The sequence below is a fragment of the Doryrhamphus excisus genome, chromosome 17 (assembly GCF_030265055.1).
Source record: "Doryrhamphus excisus isolate RoL2022-K1 chromosome 17, RoL_Dexc_1.0, whole genome shotgun sequence".
Classification (NCBI taxonomy): Eukaryota; Metazoa; Chordata; class Actinopteri; order Syngnathiformes; family Syngnathidae; genus Doryrhamphus; species Doryrhamphus excisus.
The window spans coordinates 16,884,566-16,903,748 of record NC_080482.1 but is presented as its reverse complement, the minus strand read 5'-3'; the positions used below and the strand labels follow the sequence as shown (position 1 = coordinate 16,903,748).

The 19,183-nt window shown below is 38.4% G+C and overlaps 1 protein-coding gene across 4 annotated transcripts in view; it reads left to right on the top strand.

Annotated features, from left to right (window-relative positions):
• syngap1b (synaptic Ras GTPase activating protein 1b) overlaps window positions 1-19,183 on the top strand; it is a 180,510-nt gene that overhangs the window by 29,117 nt on the left and 132,210 nt on the right. For all 4 annotated transcript variants that reach the window (XM_058053245.1, XM_058053243.1, XM_058053244.1 and 1 more), the window contains exon 3: window positions 16,204-16,442. In XM_058053245.1, coding sequence (XP_057909228.1) covers window positions 16,204-16,442 — 239 coding nt within the window. The remainder of the gene's footprint in view (window positions 1-16,203; window positions 16,443-19,183) is intronic.

Below are 19,183 nucleotides of genomic sequence, written 5' to 3'. Positions count from 1 at the left end.
TATGACCATTTAAATATTGTTTTTACCCCTGTTAGAGCTCCTTAGACACGAAATAGCACCCCTATAGTACACATAATAATATAAAAGAAGCCATCTTGGACATACAGCCATGAAAAATTGAATATTTTCCTAGTTAGCATAGAAATCCTGTGTATGACCATTTAAATATTGTTTTTACCCCTGTTGGAGCTCCTTAGACATGAAATAGCACCCCTATAGTACACATAATAATATCAAAAAGCCATCTTGGACATACAGTAATTAATAAATGGAATATTTTCTTAGTTAGCATAGAAAACCTATTTATGAACATTTAAATATTGTTTTTACCCCTGTTAGAGCTCCTTAGACATGAAATAGCACCCCTATAGTATACATAATAATATAAAAGAAGCCATCTTGGACATACAGTAATTAATAAATGGAATATTTTCCTAGTTAGCATAGAAATCCTGTTTATGACCATTTAAATATTGTTTTTACCCCTGTTAGAGCTCCTTAGACACGAAATAGCACCCCTATAGTACACATAATAATATAAAAGAAGCCATCTTGGACATACAGTAATTAATAAATGGAATATTGTCCTAGTTAGCATAGAAATCATGTTTATGACCATTTAAATATTGTTTTTACCCCTGTTAGAACTCCTTAGACATGAAATAGCACCCCTACACTACACATAATAATATAAAAGAAGCCATCTTGAATATACAGTAATTAATAAATGGAATATCTTCCTAGTTAGCATAGAAAACCTATTTATGACCATTTAAATATTGTTTTTACCCCTGTTAGAGCTCCTTAGACACGAAATAGCACCCCTATAGTACACATAATAATATAAAAGAAGCCATCTTGGACATACAGCCATGAAAAATTGAATATTTTCCTAGTTAGCATAGAAATCCTGTTTATGACCATTTAAATATTGTTTTTACCCCTGTTTGAGATCCTTAGACATGACATAGCACCCCTATAGTACACATAATAATATAAAAGAAGCCATCTTGGACATACAGTAATTAATACATGGAATATTTTCTTAGTTAGCATAGAAAACCTATTTATGAACATTTAAATATTGTTTTTACCCCTGTTAGAGCTCCTTAGACATGAAATAGCACCCCTATAGTATACATAATAATATAAAAGAAGCCATCTTGGACATACATTAATTAATAAATTAATCATTTGGCTTTAAAATGCTTATTTTAGTTAAAGAATATGTACAATTTGCTTAAATCTACCAGTGACCATACATACATTTTTTTTTTACATACATACATACATATTTGAAAAAGTGCAATAGGGTGAGGGAGCAATGTTTGAACGTGTCCCAACTTAATTGAACAATTTTATTATTTTTAATATTTTTATCATTTTATTTTATCTTATTAATCTAAAAAAAAGAACAATACGTGAAATATTCTAATTTCATTAATCAATTCTATCAAAGTTAAATATATTGACAAAGTTAATTTAACAGGAACATTATTAAAAAAAACCCTCATCCTAAAAAACGTGGTTTATAAAAGAGTTTTGATGCAAGTGGCAACGCAAGGTGTGAGACTGAGACTGAGACTATTTCAAGAGAAAAACATCACAGGCATCCAAATAATCATAAAAATAGAAAAACTCACACATGAGAGTATGACAATGTGATCTTTTTTACTTGTGTGTGTTTTTTTTTCATGTTTAATCCCAGGCCTCGGGATACTGAGGATGAAAGGATGCATGAGTGACAGTGTTAACAACAAGGAAGTCACATTTTAAAAAGACGACCAATGAGACGGGAGGAGGTGACAAGTTAAACTGATGGAAGGCAAAGAGAATGATGGGAGGAAGGAGTGATTGTACTTTATGCAAATATTCTTTTTCTACACTTATTACTTCATTACAACAATAATACCAATGGCATTTTTTTCCAAGTCAAATGACAGAAATGGTAATGGTAATGGTAATGGTAATGGTAATGGTAATGGTAATGGTAATGGTAATGGTAATGGTAATGGTAATGGTAATGGTAATGGTTATATTTCATTTGAACATGCATCAGATTCCAATTGAGTCCATCCCATAATCAGTTCCCAGTTCCACATGTCCAAAAGGAGTAGGAAGAAGCAAAGCTTATTAAATCCTACTCCTCCATCTGGTACTTTTACAATCACTAACAGTTTTTATTTTTATTTTTATTTTTATTTTTATTTTTATTTTTATTTTTATTTTTATTTTTATTTTTATTTTTATTTTTATTTTTATTTTTATTTTTATTTTTATTTTTATTTTTATTTTTATTTTTATTTTTATTTTTATTTTTATTTTTATTTTTATTTTTATTGCTACCATAGTGCGTGTCAATATAGTGATATATATAGCACATCATGACTGGTTCAAGACTCTTCATCCTTGGATTTAGCAATGCATTATGCATTATTTTAGCTGTTTGAAGATGAACTATATCAGCAAGTTGAAGTATTTGTGATTTTAGAAATAAGGAGTTAGTATGTTCTCTGTAGGCGGCATTATGAATTTTAGCAAACACTGTTGTTGTGATCCGGTCCGTGCTGGATAGATGTGACTGGAATTTGAGATCCCATATCAATATCGGATCGGGACATCCCGACACAAAACGGTGAAAACGTGTCAACAAGTGCACCACAACATTTGACCCCATGACTTGAAATTTCCCGCACCGCTCAGCGTGCTTTACAAACCATGTGGTGTACCTTTAAGGTAAATTTGGTACATATTTGGGACTTAGCAACTAATTGTTAGTCCTGAAGGCGCTCTACATGACATGTAAGCTAGCATGTCAGTCTGGGCTGATCTCACCCCACCCCCTGACTCCATGACAGATGCTCATGGCGGCAGATGCTCGCACTTGTGGGACCTGCTAAATATCACGCCGCCGAGCTGGAGGGGGAAAAAGGCCTTTGGCTGAATTTGGCACCAATCAGTCAGGGTCCACCTGGTCAAAAGGAAGTGCAAGTATCGCACCAACAAATAGTGAACCCGCGTGTGACAGTTTCTGCCACAAACAGTCAGTAACTGCTGAGACTGGGAAAAAAGGGGGGACGGATTAAATGAGCTCTGCTTCTCGCTACCCCTTTTCTGTGACACCAATTGGGGACTTTTTTCAACTCAGACAAGTCTTACATTTAACCCTTAGATGCATAAGTGGGTCAAAAATGACCCGGTCAGGTTGTTTTCTTGAAAAAACTTCGTAAAGAATTTTTTTTATCATTTCATATTCCAGGTATTCCTCAAAAATCATGTTTTTAATATCATGCCGTTCACATTTTTAACTTACATTTTATACATTTTAAGAAATTGTAGTTTTTGTGTTACTACCCCAACCTTCCATAAGTGGGTCAAAAATGACCCGGTCAGGTTGTTTTCTTGAAATATCTTCATAATGAAACATTTTTATAATTTCATATTCAAGGTATTCCTCAAAAACGTATTTATGATATCATGACATTCACATTTTTAACTTATCTTTTATACATTTTAAGATTTTTTAGTTTTTGTGTTACTACCCCAACCTTCCATAAGTGGGTCAAAAATGACCCGGTCAGGTTGTTTTCTTGAAATATCTTCCTAATGAAATTTTTTTAATCATTTCATATTCCAGGTATTCCTAAAAAAATGTGTTTTTGATATCATGCCATTGAAATTTTTAACTTAACTTTTATACATTTTAAGATTTTTTTGTTTTTGCGTTACTACTCCAACCTTCCATAAGTGGGTCAAAAATGACCCGGTCAGGTTGTTTTCTTGAAATATCTTCATAATGAAACATTTTTATCATTTCATATTCCAGGTATTCCTCAAAAAACATGTTTTTGATATCATGCTGTTCACATTTTTAACTTAACTTTTATACATTTTAAGAAATTGTAGTTTTTGTGTTACTACCCCAACCTTCCATAAGTGGGTCAAAAATGACCCGGTCAGGTTGTTTCCTTGAAATATCTTCCTAATGAAAACATTTTATCATTTCATATTCCAGATATTCCTAAAAAATCTTATTTTTGATATCATGCCATTCACATTTTTAACTTATCTTTTATACATTTTAAGAAATTGTAGCTTTTGTGTTACTACCCCAACCTTCCATAAGTGGGTCAAAAATGACCCGGTCAGGTTGTTTTCTTGAAATATCTTCGTAAAGAAAATTTTTTATCATTTCATATTCCAGGTATTCCTCAAAAACATGTTTTTAATATCATGCCGTTCACATTTTTAACTTATCTTTTATACATTTTAAGAAATTGTAGTTTTTGTCTTACTACCCCAACCTTCCATAAGTGGGTCAAAAATGACCCGGTCAGGTTGTTTTCTTCAAATATCTTCATAATGAAAAAAATGTATCATTTCATATTCCAGGTATTCCTAAAAAATCTTATTTTTTATATCATGCCGTTCACATTTTTAACTTCCCTTCATGCAACACACAATGGATCCTCCCATTTTCTATTGTTGTACGGGGTCATTTTCTTTTTCAAAGATGTCAAAAAGTGAAAAATGAAGATGTTTCTAACATGAAATCATTCTTGTGTGGTCCTAAATATAATACTAAATATCATACAAGTGATTATTCCTAACCAAAATGGCAACATTGTCATAAAAAGGCATTGATTCTAGTATGGGTGATTTTTGACCCCCTTATGGAAGAGTGTAGGGTCCAGTCACTGGTGCATCTAAGGGTTAATAATGTACCTCGTAGCGAAGTACTCTGTGATATGAGCATCCAATGCCATAATGTGTACCATAGTAAGTGTCAATATAGTGATATATATATATATGGTGAAACCAGGTGTGCCACAGGTTGGGATGACGGATCATGTGACTTACTAGGGACTGAAACAGATGAAATGCCATATGGGATGTAGATTTTGTGCATTTTGAAACACTTGGATTACTGCATACGCCCTCAGTGCCAACTTATATTATCAATATGCATGCATATATATGTGTGTGTGTGTGTGTGTGTGTGTGTGTGTGTATCGTAAGGAATGCAGCGAGAGAGAGAGAGTGGGATGGAGAGGCAAGCGTAGAGAGCGAGCGAGGTACAAGTCAGTATTTCATGGATGGCTGTGTTGCTATGGGAACAAGACATGGGCTCCCTATTCCCAAAAAAGTGTCCTCCCTCCCTCCCGCCCTCGCTCCTTCCTTCCTTCCTTCCTTCCTTCCCTTTTTTCCCACTCTCTCATCACTTGTCTTCCCCTTCGCAGCATCCATCCTCTCTCTTGGTCCTACCCCCCCACAGCTTCTCCCCCTTTCCCTGTGCATCCCACCCACCCCTCATTCACCTCTCTCCTTCTGTCCATTTTCCCTTCCTCCTCCTCGCTATCCCTAATATTCCCTCCCATGTCCCTCCAGCCCCCCCCCCCAGTCGTTCTGATCCCTCTGTCTCTTTAACGCTCCCTTATATGCTATTCTTTTCTCGGTTGTCATGGCAATAGGCTGGGGGCGTGAGGGAGCGAGCGCGAGCAAGCAAGCGGGAGTGGGTGTATCGGAAGTGACATCTCTCGGGCAGTAACCTTGTTTCCTGTGTGGCGGAGTTGGGGGCGGATCGGAGGCGCTCGCGGCGCAGCAACAGTGACGCCGTGTGGACGCTGTGGGTGAGCAATGGGGAGGCCTCGCAGGCACCGCAGGCACCGCGCGAGGGCTGGGGGAGTGATCTGATAGGTGAGGATATCACACATGCACGCACGCACACACACATGCACACGCACACATGTGTGAACCCTGGGCTTATCCAGTCCTTATATAATCTTTCATATGTGCACTTTTTGGTCCTGATTGACAACTAAGCGTTGTCAATCGCCAGAGTTTACCAGAGTCTTGACAATAGGCGATGATAGAGGAGGGATTTAGGAATGATTTTTATCTTTTTTTTTTAATTTGTTGTATTTCGATTTGGCACTCACACATTAAACAGTATAATGACGCAGTGGAATGGCTTGTCGTTACGACGGTGTCCAGCAGATGGCAACGTAAGTCTGCATTTTCAGAATCCCCTCAGCTTCCTGAAAGAGACTTTTTGCAACATTCATTCATTCATTTTCTACCGCTTTTCCTCACGAGGGTCGCGGGGGGTGCTGGAGCCTATCCCAGCTGTCTTCGGGCGTAAGGCGGGGTCCACCCTAGACTGGTGGCCAGCCAATCACAGGGCACATATAGACAAACAACCATTCACACTCACATTCATACCTATGGACAATTTGGAGTGGCTAATTAACCTAGCATGTTTTTGGAATGTGGGAGGAAACCGGAGTACCCGGAGAAAACCCACGCATGCACGGGGAGAACATGCAAACTCCACACAGAGATGCCCGAGGGTGGGATTGAACCCTGGTCTCTTTTTGCAACATTTGTAAACCAAATGAAAAGAGGAACACCACTGGCTGCCATATTTTATCATTAGTTAATTATCATTAGTATGAATTATACAAGTATTTTGAAATAACATATGTATTTTATGGGCTGCACGGCGGTCGAGTGGTTAGCGCGCAGACCTCACAGCTAGGTGACCCGAGTTCAATCCTTTGTCATATCAAAAAAAACTCCACGGGCACTTATGTTTTTTTTTTTTTTTTTTGAAAGATTAACTTTGTACGTCTTTGTGCTGGAAGGATTTACAGGGCTCTACATTAACAAACATGGCATTGGTTAGCGCACAGGCCACACGGCTAGGAGACCCGAGTTCGATTCCCCGCTTGGCCATCTCTGTGTGGAGTTTGCATGTTCTCCCCTGTTGTCTCTGTTGTTTGTCTATATGTGCCCTGGGATTGGCTGGCCACCAGTCCAGGGTGGACCTCGCCTCTCGCCCTGAAGACAGCTGGGATAGGCTCCAGCACCCCCGCGACCCTCGTAAGGATAAGCGGTAGAAAATGAATGAATGAATTTCCTATGCCAAGAGGCGGGGTCCACCCTGGACTGGTGGCCAGCCAATCCCAGGGCACATATAGACAAACAACCATTCACACTCACATTCATACCTATGGACAATTTGGAGTCGCTAATTGTTGAGTCTTTGTAGCGAAAATGAGAGCTAGGTATCCACTCTTCTGTCGCTTTGTGATAGTCTGCCAAATATAAATAAAAAATAGTTTTTCATGTTAGCTGCTACAATAATAATATAGCTGTAGCTGTCAGTTATGTAAATGGAACACTGTTGCCGTTTTTTTTGTGTGGACTATAGCATCAAAATAGGTATTTCCCATGACGTCCATTGTTAGCTAGCGGATATGAACTTTCTTGCGCTAGAATGCACAGAAAAGGGAAAAAAAATAATTTTGATGGTCAAAATTCCCAAAAGAGTGCAGTTCTCTATTAACCCTTAGATGCACGAGTGACTGGACCCTACACTCTTCCATAAGGGGGTCAAAAATCACCCATACTAGAATCAATGCCTTTTTATGACAATGTTGCCATTTTGGTTAGGAATAATCACTTGTATGATATTTAGTATTATATTTAGGACCACACAAGAATGATTTCATGTTAGAAACATCTTCATTTTTCACTTTTTTACATCTTTGAAAAAGAAAATGACCCCGTACAACAATAGAAAATGGGAGGATCCATTGTGTGTTGCATAAAGGGAAGTTAAAAATGTCAATGGCATGATATCAAAAATAGGATTTTTGAGGAATACCTGGAATATGAAATGATAACAATTTTTCATTAGGAAGATATTTCAAGAAAACAACCTGACCGGGTCATTTTTGACCCACTTATGGAAGGTTGGGGTAGTAACACAAAAACAAAAAAATCTTAAAATATATAAAAGGTAAGTTAAAAATGTGAATGGCATGATATCAAAAATATGTTTTTTTAGGAATACCTGAAATATGAAATGATAACAATTTTTCATTATGAAGATATTTGAAGAAAACAACCTGACCGGGTCATTTTTGACCCACTTATGGAAGGTTGGGGTAGTAACACAAAAACTACAATTTCTTAAAATTTTTAAAAGGTAACTTAAAAATGTGAATGGCATGATATTAAAAACATGTTTTTTTTAGGAATACCTGGAATATGAAATGATGAAAAATTTTGATTACGAAGATATTTCAAGAAAACAACCTGACCGGGTCATTTTTGACCCACTTATGGAAGGTTGGGGTAGTAACACAAAAACAAAAAAATCTTAAAATGTATAAAAGATAAGTTAAAAATGTTAATGGCATGATATCAAAAACATATTTTTTGAGGAATAACTGGAATATGAATTTTTTTTTGACCCACTTATGCATCTAAGGGTTAAAGGGATAGATTGTATTTTTTATTTTTTTTGTTCTTTTAACTTTGTTTAACATGTTTAACATGTTTCTGGATGCGATGTTGGATAATCTGGTGAGAAGCCACACAGAATTCTACTCCATTCACGTTGTAGGATGAGAGAGATGGTATTTAGACGCGAGAAGGTTGTGTTAATAAGGAAAAATGCCGCAGTCACATGTCGTAGTTGCTGGGTTGCAGGTTGCTATCTCTGAACACTTGGCACTTGGAACTCAGGTGGCCAGACTGGGAGTATCTGGAATTGCAGGAGACGGATAATACCAGTTCAATCTCGGCAACAACATCATTGCTACGGATGGAACAAACCTATCCGCCCTCCCGCAGACACACCCGGGTTTTCAAGTGCAGACTTTCTACCTTCTGAAGCCTGATTTATGTTCAACACTCACGCTGATCCCAAGCGCATGTCAGTCAGGGATTTAGCTCAAGATGATGCTGGTTCAGCAAGAGGCGTTGGAAACTGGACTCGTCGGACTCTGACACTTGGGTCGGTGCTGACAGCGCATATTTTTCACCGTCTTGCTGAATGACAGCCTGTCAAAGCGCCTAATGACATTGGCGTCACCCCCCCGCCCCCCTCCACTGGTTCCATTCCTATCTCACTGACCCAACTCAGTTCATACAGCTTAAGTCTTTCTCCTCCGACCCCTCCCCAGTCACCACAGGTGTGCCCCAGGGCTCTATCCTGGGGCCCCTTCTTTTCATAACCTACCTTCTCCCCCTCGGCCATATCTTCCGCAAATTTAACATTCACTTCCACTGCTTTGCGGATGACACCCACTCATAACTCCCCCCCCCCCCTCACCTCCTGTTTCTCTGAAATAAAATCATGGTTCAACTCCAACTTTCTGAAACTTAACAGTAATAAAACCAAATTCTGACTCATTGGCACCAAATCGTCACCAGGTCATCTTACTTCCATCTGCGCTCCATTAATCGTCTTCCGCTCTGCTCCCCAATTCTGGAACTCCACCAGACCTCCGGAACTCTGCCACCCTTCTTCCCATCTTCAAATCCAAACTCAAAACTCATCTGTTCAAACTTTCCTATTCTCTTTAACTCAGGGGTCTCAAACTCAATTTACTTGGGGGCCACTGGAGCTCGGGTCTGAGCTGAGACTGGGCCGCATCAGGTTTTCAAAAAAAATACAAAAAACGCATTTATTAAAAGCAGAAAAATGAATAAACAAAAAGCTCTGCTAAAACATTCCACTGTTCTCAAATATCTTACTTTTTATTTTTCTACACAAAATAAGATGAAAAATAAATAAACAAATCAAGAATAAAGAAAATCAATCAATCAGTAATAAATAAATATAATAATAATAATAAAAAGTTAAGAAAGCACATATAGTTGGTGGGTAGACAAATGATTTTTTTCATATTAAAATGAACAAAGCATTATTAGAGCCCTGTAGACATGACAAAACACGACTATAGTCACATTTATACTCTTTTTATTTACAACATATTGCGCAACTGCAGGGTCTTGAGACACATGCTAACTCGCAAACTAGAGAGCTAGCCACCTAAACGGTAGCCTTCAAGTTATTTCCTTTCAACTTAAATAGCCAAAAACTTACCACTTCCACACGGATAGGGAGGATAACTATTAACAGTTATTTAACCTTTAACATGAACATGAATCAAACGTAATCATTTTTTCTGGGTACATGATACCATACAGCATCCATATCAAACTTAAACATTAAACTTTCATATCAAGGCGGGGGCCTCAAACTAGTGTCCTGCGGGCCACATTTGGCCCGCGGACCGCGTGTTTGAGACCCCTGCTTTAACTGCTTCACATGGTCCCCCCCTCCCACTATTTATTGTATGCTCTTATTTATTGTTGTCTTTTATCTTATTAATTAATCTTATCTTATTATTTTATGTTGGTGTTTTTATCTTCTGTACAGCGACCTTGGGTGTCCGTGTGGAAGTGGTAAATAAGATCATAATAATAAATAAAATAATAATAATAATAATAAAATAATAAATAAGAGCATACAATAAATAGTGGGAGGGGGGACCATGCGAAGCAGTTAAAGTAGGGGTCTCAAACACGCAGCCCGCGGGCCAAATGTGGCCCGCAGGACACTAGTTTGAGGCCCCCGCCTTGATATGAAAGTTTAATGTTTAAGTTTGATATGGATGCTGTATGGTATCATGTACCCAGAAAAAATGATTACGTTTGATTCATGTTCATGTTAAAGGTTAAATAACTGTTAATAGTTATCCTCCCTATCCGTGTGGAAGTGGTAAGTTTTTGGCTATTTAAGTTGAAAGGAAATAACTTGAAGGCTACCGTTTAGGTGGCTAGCTCTCTAGTTTGCGAGTTAGCATGTGTCTCAAGACCCTGCAGTTGCGCAATATGTTGTAAATAAAAAGAGTATAAATGTGACTATAGTCGTGTTTTGTCATGTCTACAGGGCTCTAATAATGCTTTGTTCATTTTAATATGAAAAAAATCATTTGTCTACCCACCAACTATATGTGCTTTCTTAACTTTTTATTATTATTATTATATTTATTTATTACTGATTGATTGATTTTCTTTATTCTTGATTTGTTTATTTATTTTTCATCTTATTTTGTGTAGAAAAATAAAAAGTAAGATATTTGAGAACAGTGGAATGTTTTATCAGAGCTTTTATTGTAGAAAATTGGAACCAAAGCAAAGTTTTTTTTTTTATTTTTTTGTTTTTAATAAATGCGTTTTTTTTGGGTTTTTTTGGGGAAAACCTGTCACCCAGTCTCACCCAGACCCTAGCTCCAGTGGCCCCCAAGTAAATTGAGTTTGAGACCCCTGATTTAAAGTATCATGAGTGGTCACAGTACAGGAACTTTGGACGCCGTTGTGGTGTCATGGTGCACGTTGTCATGTGGTCGCAGTTTCGTCAATCATGTCCTTGCTTCCCTGGAAAGAAGAGTGAGGTGCACGTGAGGTCATGTGATGATGACGTGCGCGGCGTTTCTTTGCCGCTTGCCTAGAAAGTGAGATGTTGTCCTGGCCACGCTGCCGGGGGTACATTATCTGCCCCGGGCGGCCTGTGGATATTGCAGGCTTTATTTTTAGCCGTGTTTTGGAGCTCAGCGATGTGTATAAATCAACATTAGGCCTGTCCGGCGCTCGTAACGACAGCGTTGACGAAGGCTGATCCGTCATCCGATTGGCGCTCTTCTTTTTAAAGTGCTAAGGACAGCAGAAAACTGAAAGGAGCCCACAGAGCAGGGAGATGGAAAGCTGCAGATCAGAGTGGAGGAAGAAAAAAAAAAAAGGCACCTCAGCGTTTCTGCTGGCGTCAAAGCGTCCACTGTAGCTGTGTACCTTCCACGTAGCGACGGACGGAGCGAGGAACGCGTCCTTGCTCATCGAAATTGTGTCCGGTGCATTTCACAGGCCCTTAATGGGCAGCCTCGGGGATGGCGGGAGAGTCTGGAATGGGGAATGAAAAGATTGGACTCGTGGATGAGTCACGCTCCTGCCATTCCCAAGCGGAAGATCTTAGCGTTGTGCAAAGTTTGGATACAAGAGGCGAAGAGAGAGCGTGTGATCATGGGATAAGTCTGGGATGGGATAAGCATGGAATAGATGTCTGATCCCGCAGTATTGGAGTGTACCAACTTTGGAAGTTTGACTGTGGAAAAAAAATTAAAATGTATTTACTTCCATTAAAAGTCCCATGGGCTGCACGGTGGAAAGTGGTTAGCACACAGGCCTCGCAGCTAGGAGACCCGAGTTCAATTCCACCCTGTCTGTGTGGAGTTTGCACGCTCTTTCCGTGCATGCGTGGGTTTTCTCCGGGTATTCCGGTTTCCTCCCACATTCCAAAAACATGCTAGGTTAATTAGCGACTCCATATTGTCCATAGGTATGAATGTGAGTGTGAATGGTTGTTTGTATATATATATGTATATATATAATACGTATATATATATATGAGCCCTGTGATTGAATGTTATATAAGACCATTTCTAAAGCTTTGGGACTCCAGCAAACCACAGTGAGAGCCACGAGCCACAATGTGAGTGTGAATGGTTGTTTGTCTATATGTGCCCTGTGATTGGCTGGCCACCAGTCTCCAGGGCGTACCCCGCCTCTCGCCCCAAGACAGCTGGGATAGGCTCCAACACCCCCCCGCGAGCCTGGTGTATATTATAGACTATTTTTCAGCCCCTTTAAGCGTTAAGTGTCCCACAATAGTGTGTTACCTCGACTTCACGCCAGACGCGTAACATTGCACGGACATAGCATCGCGTCATACGGCAAGCGGGTAGCATGCTAAGTATAGTTTTGATACAATTATGATGTATTTTTAAGGCTTTAAAATTCCTCACCAGACACTTTTCTCAAACAGACATTAACATTTTCTCACATGTAAACACATTTAATTGGCGGTTAGCAAGCAGCTCGCTGAGTTAGCTGGTTTGGTAGCCGTGACCATTGATTGACAAAGGCCGACAGCCAATCAGGATACAGAAGACGTTGAGACCATTCATTCATTCACTTTGCTGCTCATATCACCTCGTAATTCGCTATGTGACAAAAAATTTTTAAATTTTAAATTTTAAATTTTAAATTTTAAATTTTAAATTTTAAATTTTAAATTTTAAATTTTAAATTTTAAATTTTAAATTTTAAATTTTAAATTTTATCAAAAATAAACCTTAAACTATATTAGGAAAGCAGGAAGTGAACAAATGTAAGAGTTAGTGATTGTAAAAGTACCAGATGGAGGGGTAGGATTTAATAAGCTTTGCTTCTTCCTACTCCTTTTGGACATGTGGAACTGGGAACTGATTATGGGATGCACTCAATTGGAATCTGATGCATGTTCAAATGAAATAAAACCATTACCATTACCATTACCATTACCATTACCAAGTGTCGCAGGCCACTAAGAGAACAGCAGCAGGTTGCAAAATGTCTGTAGGGCCGCATTTTGGACACCCTCTGCTGTCGGGACACATTACTCTTGTAGCATGATGAAAAAGTCACATTTGCGTAATGTTTTTATCCATTTTAATTCTAGGTCCATCCCAGTGTGTCCTTGTGCTTCCTGTCTGTGATTAATAATTGAGTAAGTTGTATTAAAAACATGAATTGAAGTCTGAAAGGCCTTGAGGTTCTTCAGGACCCCCTTGTCAGCATTTTCTGTCACCGCTTTAGACAATCATTCCCTAGCAATGTAATCAATCAAGTACTTCAGTGTTTTTTTCCCCTAGAATACTTTATTCTCTTCCTGCTGCTCACATTTATTAAATAGTCTGCCTTAGCCAGCGAGACGCTCATCAAGTTTTAATGCCGCCAAATGAGAGGCACATATTCATGAGCGCCATCGCATTCCTTTCTCGGCCAGGATGACCGCTCGGTACGCAGAGCGAGCTTGGATTAACCTTTCGCAAGACGCCAAATCTTCATCGCTTCCTTCAATCCTCCATATTAATTAGCCGAGCCCGTCGGGGGGGCGGGGGAGCTCATTTATATTTCATCGTCTTTATCCATAATTCAAAAAGGAAAAGAAAAGATCAACTGCGCTCTTGTTTTGCTTAAATTAGAGCGTTTGTGTCGATTACTGTCCCACTACGGCAGCCAGGAGAGGTGACGCTGCGGCGCACTAATGGACGACTCAATGTGGCTCGCTTTCGGGGGGCGAAATGGGGCCTTGGACGTGAGCGCAAATGTAAGCCACGGGTCAGCAAGCGTCTTTTGCCCTGTGGATTTGTTGGAAAAGATTGTCTTGTATGCATTTCTACATATAGTTTTTATCATTACGAGCATGCAGAATTCATTTAATGTGTACTTTATGCTATAACAGTGGTTCTCAAATTCTGTCTGTCATGCCCCCACTGGAAATTGTTTTGCACCCACCACCCAAATTGATAATATCTATTTATTTATCTCAATATATGGACTCAACTCAAAGCTGTCAGTGAAATTCAACAAATCAGCAGTGACGCATACGAGCATATTTAACCCTTAGATGCATAAGTGGGTCAAAAATGACCCGGTCAGGTTGTTTTCTTCAAATATCTTTCATGAAAATTTATTATCATTTCATATTCCAGGTATTCCTCAAATATATGATATCATGCCATTCACATTTTTAACGTATCTTTTATACATTTTAAGAAATTGTAGTTTTTGTGTTACTACCCCAACCTTCCATAAGTGGGTCAAAAATGACCCGGTCAGGTTGTTTTCTTGAAATATCTTTCATGAAAATTTATTATCATTTCATATTCCAGGTATTCCTCAAATATATGATATCATGCCATTCACATTTTTAACGTATCTTTTATACATTTTAAGAAATTTTAGTTGTTGTGTTACTACCCCAACCTTCCATAAGTGGGTCAAAAATGACCCGGTCAGGTTGTTTTCTTGAAATATCTTCGTAATGAAATTTTTTTTATAATTTCATATTTCAGGTATTCCTCAAAAAACATGTTTTTGATATCATGACGTTCACATTTTTAACTTATCTTTTATAAACTTTAAGAAATGGTAGTTTTTGTGTTACTACCCCAACCTTCCATAAGTGGGTCAAAAATGACCCGGTCAGGTTGTTTTCTTGAAATATCTTCTTAATAAATTTTTTTATCATTTCATATTCCAGGTATTCCTCAAAAATCATGTTTTTGATATCATGCCATTCACATTTTTAACTTACCATTAATACATTTTAAGAATTTTTAGTTTTTGTGTTACTACCCCAACCTTCCATAAGTGGGTCAAAAATGACCCGGTCAGGTTGTTTTCTTGAAATATCTTCCTAATGAAAATTTTTCATCATTTCATATTCCAGGTATTCCTAAAAAAACATGTTTTAATATCATGCCATTCACATTTTTAACTTAACTTTTATAAACTTTAAGAAATGGTAGTTTTTGTGTTACTACCCCAACCTTCCATAAGTGGGTCAAAAATGACCCGGTCAGGTTGTTTTCTTGAAATATCTTTGTAATGAAAATTTTTCATCATTTCATATTCCAGGTATTCCTAAAAAATCATATTTTCGATATCATGCCATTCACATTTTTCACTTATCTTTTATACATTTTAATAAATTGTAGTTTTTGTGTTACTACCCCAACCTTCCATAAGTGGGTCAAAAATGACCCGGTCAGGTTGTTTTCTTGAAATATCTTTGTCATGAAAAATTGTTACCATTTCATATTCCAGGTATTCCTCAAAAATTGTATTTTTTATATCATGCCGTTCACATTTTTAACTTCCCTTTATGCAACACACAATGGATCCTCCCATTTTCTATTGTTGTACGGGGTCATTTTCTTTTTCAAAGATGTCAAAAAGTGAAAACATGAAATCATTCTACAATACAGTTCTTCTTAAAGGGCCAGCTTGGGCTATAACAGCATTTAGTCGGCTGGGATAGGCTCCAGCAAACCCCTGCAACAGTGTGGATAATCGCCATAGAAAATGTATGGATGAATGGACTTTTTCACCAAAGTCTTTTGTCACGCCAGACAAAGTCACAGAGCTTGCGGTTGGGGGGCAGGAGGGATGGAGGGATGGAGGGATGGATGGAGGAAGGGAGGTAGGGAGGGGGTTGTTCAGTTGAAGGTGATCAATTTCTGTAATCATCTTGAGCAATAAACCCCCCGGGGTATCATTTTAATTTCCTTCACGTCTTTCCTGGAATGGGGTTAATGTTGTCGATTATTTGTGCGCCCCTGCAGACGAGGAGGTTATCTCTGAATGGGATTTTTTTTCAGCCAGTACACTGGATTATTACTGTATAAAGTATATAGTATATATATATAAACACACACATGTGTATACGTCATATAACGACTGTCAGAACATCACCGCCTTCCTAACTCGCCTTGTTTTCCCTCTCCCACCTTCCCCTCCCAGATGCAAGGTGTGCCGCCCCCCCCTCCTACCACCATCACCACCATCACCGCTCCCACGTGCACCCCTTCCACCCTCCCGCCTACGACCGCCCGCCGTACGACCGCCCCGCCTACAGCCGCCCTTCACACGAGCACTCCATCTACGACCACCCCTCCAACGAACGCCCGCCCCACGACCACTGGAACGCCCGTCTCCGCGTGAGCCCCGGAAAACCGCTCCACATGTTGGACCAGGAAGAGGTAACGCTGTAATGTCAGACTGATTTGAATCCGTATCTAATCCAGACTGTGTGTGTGAATGCGTGTAATCAATGAAAAGCTACAACGCCTAATTGATTTTATTCCAGATCTGATCCAGATTGGCGGCAATTCACATGATAATCCTGTTTAATGCAAGCAGCTGTTTATATCCCATCCATATCCGATTCGAAGAAATAATGTGAATGGTGGATCAGAAGCTGTAATGCCAAATTGAATTTAATCCACATTGATCCAGTCGATCCAAATTTAATCCAGTTACATGTTTATACTTCTGCCATTTATATTATATGCAATTTGAAAAAGATTTGCTACATGTGTCGTTGGTCAAAAGTGACAATGCTGAATTGAGTTTATTCTAGATTTAATCCAGATTGAGTAATTGGCAGAAAATGTGTCAGATATCGGAATACATGCAATATACAGTTTGGAAGAATATTTGTTATGTGAATTGTGGGCAAAAGAGTCAATGCTGAACTGAGTTTAATCCAGATGTGATCCAGATTGAGCATTTACCGATACAGTGGTGTGAAAAGGTGTTTACCCCCTCCCTGAGTTCTATTTTTTTGCATGTTTTAAATGAAATTTATTAACCCTTAGATGCATAAGTGGGTCAAAAATGACCCGGTCAGGTAGTTTTCTTGAAATATCTTCTTAATGAAAATTTTTTATCATTTCATATTCCAGGTATTCCTCAAACATCATATTTTTGATATCATGCCATTCACATGTTTAACTTATTTTTTATACATTTTAAGAATTTTTTGTTTTTGTGTTACTACCCCAACCTTCCATAAGTGGGTCAAAAATGACCCGGTCAGGTTGTTTTCTTGAAATATCTTCATAATGAAAATTTTTGTTCATTTCATATTCCTGGTATTCCTCAAAAAACATATTTTTGATATCATGCCATTCACATTTTTAACTTATCTTTTATACATTTTAAGAAATTGTAGTTTTTGTGTTACTACCCCAACCTTCCATAAGTGGGTCAAAAATGACCCGGTCAGGTTGTTTTCTTCAAATATCTTTGTAATGAAAAATTGTTATCATTTCATATTCCAGGTATTCCTCCAAAAACATATTTTTGATATCATGCCATTGACATTTTGAACTTCCCTTTATGCAACACACAATGGATCCTCCCATTTTCTATTGTTGTACGGGGTCATTTTCTTTTTCAAAGATGTAAAAAAGTGAAAAATGAAGATGTTTCTAACATGAAATCATTCTTGTGTGGTCCTAAATATAATACTAAATATCATACAAGTGATTATTCCTAACCAAAATGGCAACATTGTCATAAAAAGGCATTGATTCTAGTATGGGTGATTTTTGACCCCCTTATGGAAGAGTGGAGGGTCCAGTCACTCGTGCATCTAAGGGTTATGGGCGAAAACAATCCAAACCAAAATGGGCCCATGTGAAAAAGGGATTGAGTTTCCTGTTAAAACACAACATAACTGAGATTAATTGGGATCTATCACTTTGGAAATGGTTCTAAAGCCATTTCTAAATCTTTGGGACTCCAGCCAACCACAGTGAGAGCCATTATCCACAAATAGTGAAAACATGGAACAGTGGTGAACCTTCCCGGGAGTGGCCGGCCAACCAAAATGACCCCAAGAGTGCAGCGATGACTAGCCAAAGCGGTCACAAAAGACCCCACAACAACATCCAAAGAAAACATAGGCTGGTACATAGTGTGTCCCATTACATCGAGCGTACCAACATACCATCATATTTTTTAGTAATGTTTAATTACATTTAATTTAATTTTTTAATAATAATAATATTTTTTAAATAAATTTTTTAAATTGATTTTTTATCCCTTAATAATAAAAAACATAAAAAACTGCAATAAGTGTTCAGTTATCATTGACTAATATTTGTTTGATGATCTGAACCAATCATTGTGACAAACATGCAAAAAAAGCCCATTGTTAGTACAGCATGTGCACGCGTGTGCGGGTACGAGTACATCGTGGCGTGCGATGTGAGCCCTGCACTGCGTGATAAAGTCCTCTCCAAAGTGATAGTGCACCGCCACCGCTCGTCTCCTTTCAGAGCGCTATTGTTGCTCAAGGGAGCCGAGCACACTGGGATCCCGATAAGAGACCCGTGCTGCTCCCGTTCCGGGGGCGTTGAACCAAGAGTCCGGCTTCCATTAATCACGACTCGCCGCTGTCTTAATTGTATCAGTGAGGCTGAAGCCGAATGGATCTGATTGGCAAGTGTGTGGCCGTCACCATAGCGACGGCGGGTAACGATCACATCTGTCGCTCACCTTGCGTATTTCCTTTGTGAGAACACACACATAACGTATCACACTCGACACAGCTGATCTGTTCTCCTTTTATTATCAGGGTTCTTCATCCATCTTGTACTTAGTAGCCAGTTGGCCACGTTCCTAAGTCACAATCAGCTCCTTTTCAAATTCTATGGTTGTCATCACAATTTGCCTCTTTGCCTTTTCTTGTACCATTCTGTGGTAAAATAACAAAAAAAAAATGCAGAAGAAAAGAATATGGGGATTTAAATTGTCCAAGTTTTTTTTTAAATCTTTTAATTTTAAATTTTGTATTTTTTTACAAATTGTCTGATTTCAAAAAAAATAAAATTGGAGGATCATGATCGAATAATTATTATTTGGGAAATATAATAAAATAAAAATATCTAGAATGCATAAGAATGATTTCTTACAAATAAAAAGTGAATCCATG